This window comes from Geospiza fortis, unplaced genomic scaffold (assembly GCF_000277835.1).
Source record: "Geospiza fortis unplaced genomic scaffold, GeoFor_1.0 scaffold289, whole genome shotgun sequence".
NCBI lineage: Eukaryota > Metazoa > Chordata > Aves > Passeriformes > Thraupidae > Geospiza > Geospiza fortis.
In genome coordinates, this window is record NW_005054478.1 from 1229309 (window position 1) to 1234843 (window position 5535).

Sequence of the window (5535 nt, forward strand, 5' to 3'; positions counted from 1 at the left end):
GCCACCCGCCGTGCCAGGGAGGCCCCGCTCGCCCTTGGCGCCCTGCAAGAGAGGGAGGGAGGGTGAAAAACGGGCACGGGGAGGGGGAAAAATTGGCACAGGGTGGGTGAAAAACGGGCACAGGGTGGGTGACAAATGGGCACAAGGTGGGGGACAAACGGACACAGGGACAGTGACAAGTGGGCACAGGGCGGGTTAAAAATGGGCACAGGGAGGGGGACAAACAGGGACAGAATGGGTGACAAATGGGCACAGGGAGGGTGACAAGTGGGCACAGGGTGGGGGGAAAAGGGACACAAGGTGGGTGACAGAAAAAGTTTGGGTGAAAAACGGGCACAGCGTGGGTTAAAAATGGGCACAGGGTGGGTGACAAATGGGCGCAGGGTTGGTGACAAATGGGCAGAGAATGGGTGACAAATGGGCACAGGATGGGTGACAGACACAGGGTGAGTGAAAAAGAGACACAGAGTGGGTGACAAACGGGCACAGGGAGGGTGACAGACACAGGGTGTCCCCACGTCCCCATGTGTGCCCACAGCCCCAGCACAGCATTCCCACATTCACCTGTGGACACAGGACAAAGGTGTCCCCCAAGGTGGCAGCAGCAGAGCCCTGAGCCCACCACAGTCCCCAGTGTCCCAGCACTCTGTCCCCAAGCGCCACCATGGGGCATGAGGTGTCCCAATGGCTGCCGCCCCCCTGACATCCCCCCACACACCCCAGCCAGCTGTTGCTGTAGGAATGGGGCCACATCTGGAAAAGATCAAGGCCCTTCCAGATGTTGCAGGGCCAGGAGGAGCTGTGGGGTCGTGGGGGGTTGGTGACAGCGCCCCGGTGGCTTTTGGCACCCCCAGGTCACAGCCCAGCCCGGCCAGCTCGGGGTGCCCATGCCCGGTGCCACACTCACATTTCCTGATGCCGCCTGGGGAGAGCAGGGAGGGCACTGGAAGAGATGGGGGTGGGAGCTTGGAGCAGCTGCACGCACTGCCCGTGGCACCCCAAACACCGGGGCACCCAAAAACCCCACAGCACCCAAAAGCCCCACAACAATCCAAACCCCACATCACCTCCAAACCCAGAGCACCCCAAACACCACAGCACCCAAAACCCCACAGCGCTCCCAAATCCCACAGAACCCAAAATCCCAGAGCACCCAAAACCCCACAGCATCCAAAACATCACAGCACCCCCAAACTCCACAGCACCCAAACCCAGAGCACCCCAAACCCCACAATGCCCCAAACCCCCGAGCATCCAAAAACCCAGAGCACCCCAAAACCCCACAGCACTCCAAACCCCACAGCACCCCCAAACCCCACAGCACTCCCCAAACCCCTGAGCACCAAAGGGGCTCATTGCTTTTGTGAGGTGTTTCACCAGGAGCAAGAACCTTTTGCACCTGGCTGGGTTTTTCTCTGTAAAGAATTTTGCCATTTTGCCTTTTACTAAAACCCTTTTGTTTCCGCCACTGAAACAGAAGCCACCCTGCTGATTTTACACCTTCTAAGGCAGCTGAGCTATCTTGGGTGTGATATAAATCTCCAAGAGGTTATGAGACCACGTATCACCCCCCACCCCAATCTGCACCCCAGGACATCCCCGTGGTGGGATGAGGGATCCCAGAAACATTCAGGGATGAGGAACAGTAGCTCTGGAGATCCGCACCCACCCCAATCTGCACCCTGGGACACCCCCGTGGCGGGATGAGGGATCCCAGAGATGTTCAGGGATGAGGAACAGGAGCTCTGGAGACATTTCCCAGCTCTGGCAGCGCTCCGGAGCCGCTCGGAGGGAACAAAGAGGCCCTTGGCCAGGGCTGGGATGGCTCCAGCAGCAGCACGGAGCCAGTGAGGCCTCAATCCCTGCTCGGGGGAGCAGAGCAGCCGCTCCTGCAGCGCTGGGAGATCCCAAATTGGCAGGGACAGAGGCAGCCGGGGTGTGGGGCAGTGTTGGCACCCTGGGGTGGCACTGGAAGGGGAGCAGGGATGGCACACGCTCACCTTGTCCTTTGGATCATCCCTCAAGCTGGTCCTTCCCGAGGTTCTGCCCGGCTCCTGCAGGGAGGGAGGAGCTGGTGGGAAGAACCTGGAGCATCCCAGCCCTGGGTGCTCCCTGTCCCTGAATCCTGGGATGGTCCTGTCCGGGCACCCAGGGAGGAGGAGGAAGAGGCAGCGGTGGCACCTTCCTGTCCCTCATCATCCCCTTGGGTCACAGACACCGCCCTGCCCAGGTGCGACCTCCCTGCCCAGGTGGGACCTTCCTGCCCAGGTGGGACCTTCCTGTCCCTCATCATCCCCTTGGGTCACAGACACCGCCCTGCCCAGGTGCGACCTCCCTGCCCAGGTGGGACCTTCCTGCCCAGGTGGGACCTTCCTGTCCCTCATCATCCCCTTGGGTCACAGACACCGCCCTGCCCAGGTGCGACCTCCCTGCCCAGGTGGGACCTTCCTGCCCAGGTGGGACCTTCCTGTCCCTCATCATCCCCTTGGGTCACAGACACCGCCCTGCCCAGGTGCGACCTCCCTGCCCAGGTGGGACCTTCCTGCCCAGGTGGGACCTTCCTGTCCCTCATCATCCCCTTGGGTCACAGACACCGCCCTGCCCAGGTGCGACCTCCCTGCCCAGGTGGGACCTTCCTGCCCAGGTGGGACCTTCCTGTCCCTCATCATCCCCTTGGGTCACAGACACTACCCTGCCCAGGTGGGACCTTCCTGTCCCTTGTCCCCTTGGGTCACAGACACCTCCCTCTCTCCTGAGCCTCATACTGGGTGGAAAAAGTGAGGAAGGGATTTTCCAGGGGCTGGAGCAAAGTGCACCAGGCCAGGTATGGGATGGGACTGGGATGGGATGGGGCTGGGGATGGGGATGGGGATGGGGATGGGAATGGGAATGGGATGGGATGGGATGGGGATGGGGATGGGAATGGGATGGGATGGGATGGGATGGGATGGGTGTGGGATAATGGGGATGGAGATGAAGATGGGCTCAGGGACAGGCACAGGATGGGGATCCAGGATGGGGATGGAGATGGGAACAGGGACTGGCACAGTGTGGGGATGGAGACGGGGACGGGGCCGGGCTGGGGCAGCACTGCCGGAGCTCACGGTGCCCAGCGGCTCCTCCAGGCAGAAGCAGCGGGTGAACACCCTGCCCTCGGGCTGCGGCACCATCTCGATCAGGTTGCTGCTCTGCATCAGCTCCGCTTGCCGGCGGGTCTTGGGCGTTTCCGTCTGGCACTGCAGGGAGACAGCGGGGTCAAGGGGAGGCTGCCGGGGGACAGCCGGGGCCGTGGGGACGGGCAACACAAGGCGGTGACACAAAGGGGACAGACCTGCCCTCACTGTGCCTCAGTTTCCCCTGGGGGGAAAATCCTGATAGTGCACAGGGCGGTTCCAGGGTCCGGGGTTGGGGTGGGGGCACTCAGGGGCACTCAGGGCACTCACCCCGCTGGCCGAGATCTCGCAGCACCCCTCCTGCCTGGCCAGCTCGGCGTCGCAGTAGATCTGAGCTTGCTGGATGTCAAACTGCAGTGGGACACGGGTGACAGGTCAGGGGTGGCCCTGACACCGCAGGCAGAGCCAGGGGCACCCATTGGCACTCATTGGCACTCAGGGGCACTCACTGGCACTCAGGGGCACTCATTGGCGCTCACTGGCACTCATTGGCACTCATTGGCACTCATTGGCACTCAGGGGCACTCACTGGCACTCAGGGGCACTCATTGGCACTCACTGGCACTCATTGGCACTCATTGGCACTCATTGGCACTCAGGGGCACTCACTGGCACTCAGGGGCACTCATTGGCACTCACTGGCACTCATTGGCACTCATTGGCACTCAGGGACACTCACTAGCACTCAGGGGCACTCAGTGACACTCAGGGGCACCCATTGGCACTCATTGGCACTCAGGGACACTCACTAGCACTCAGGGGCACTCAGTGACACTCAGGGGCACCCATTGGCACTCACTGGCACGGACCCCTCCGACTCACCCTGACCGGGGTGCCACGCACAGCGTCCAGCCCCAGAAAGGCGTTGCCCTCGGGCGCCAGCGCCCGGCGCGGCCCCAGCGGCTTGGAGGAGATGGAGGCGCAGTCCAGGTGCACGGACACGGCGTGGCCCTGCACGGCCACCACCACCTTGTGCCAGCGCCCGTCGAACAGCGACGCCACCGCCCTGCCCGCGAAGGTGGCGCTGGAGAAGGTGGCACCCGGTGCCCGCGCCTGGAACTCCAGGCTTCTCTCGGGGCCGTGCACGGACAGGGAGAGCTGGGCACACAGGGGACAGCGGCACGCTCAGGGACGGCTCCTGGACGTTCCTGGGGTGTCCCCACCACGTCCCCGGCGTGTACCTGGGGGTATCCCTGGCGGTCGGTGACCTGGAAGAGGTACCAGTGCTCCCCGGTGCTGTTCTTCTTCAGCAGCAAGGTGAGGACCAGGGTGAAGGTGGGGGGCAGCCCTCGGGGGAACACCTGCCTGTGGGGACAGCTCTTGGGGTGCTCTGGGGATGGAGCTGGCACCGAGGAGGGTGGCACCCATCCGTAGGACACTTTCAGGTGGCAGCACCACCCCAACAACCCCCAATGGGTCCTGCCATGAGCTGTCCCCACTGGTGGCACCCCGGATGGCATCACAGTGGGTTCTGCCCCACACTGTCACCCCTGCTGGTTTGGCTGCAGCTCTTATCCCAGAATTTTGTCCCAGGGCAGCCAGGAAATGCATCCATCATCCCCAGGGAGGCTCCGGCAGCCTTTCCCAGCTCACCCACAGCCCATTCAAGCACTGGAAATATTCGCTCCGGGCTCTGCTCCGCTCCCAGCCTTGGCTCCACACCCGCAGCTTTCCAAGCCACTGCTCTGGAGCTGGACCAAGGGATGGGCACTGGGACAAGGCCAGCGGTGCCCTCTGCCCTCCGTGGGGCACAGGGACACCCTGACAGGGCGCTGAGTTGGGTGGGCACCCATAGGACCTCACAGCCTGGGCTGTGCCCATCTCCAGACTCCCCAAAGCTGAATTTGGGGTGCCCCAGCCAAGAGCAACACCAGCCTGGATTCTCCACCATCCATCCCAAAACCATCCAAGGATTTGGCTGCCCAGGCTGGCTCTCCCGGCCCTCTGGAGAGCCCCATGCCCAGCACAGCTCCGTGCCAGCCCCGGGGCGATGTGGGGACATGCCGCAGCCATTTCCTGCAGGACGTGGATCTGCTCCCACCCTGCCACGCTGCAGTGTCCCTGCCAGCCCTGGAACTGTGGGCACTGAGGGGACAAGGGCCAGGCCCCGTGTGCCCCCCAGCAGCCCCCCACACACCCAGCAGTGCCTCTGGAGCTCGTCTGGACCCCGCGGGCTCTGCCAAGAGCAGCCACAGAGCTCTGCTTGCGCAAGGTTTGGCCACCAGCCAGCAGAGCTGAGCCAGCCTTTCGAGGAGAAAGGTGTTGGGGCAGCCACAGGGTCCCCAGTGTCCCCACAGGTGACACGGAGCTGCCTGGCATCCCTGGCAAAGCCCACCCAGTGTCACGGATATGTTTTATGAAA

At 63.1% G+C, this 5535-nt stretch overlaps 1 protein-coding gene across 1 annotated transcript in view; it reads right to left on the minus strand.

The window, feature by feature from the left end:
- Positions 1-5535, minus strand: part of COL16A1 (collagen type XVI alpha 1 chain) — a 26822-nt gene that overhangs the window by 15678 nt on the left and 5609 nt on the right. The window contains exons 4-9 of the mRNA XM_031063041.1: positions 4355-4478; positions 3996-4271; positions 3444-3524; positions 3105-3236; positions 2001-2054; positions 908-943 (exon numbers count right to left, since the gene is read on the minus strand). Coding sequence (XP_030918901.1) covers positions 908-943; positions 2001-2054; positions 3105-3236; positions 3444-3524; positions 3996-4271; positions 4355-4478 — 703 coding nt within the window. The remainder of the gene's footprint in view (positions 1-907; positions 944-2000; positions 2055-3104; positions 3237-3443; positions 3525-3995; positions 4272-4354; positions 4479-5535) is intronic.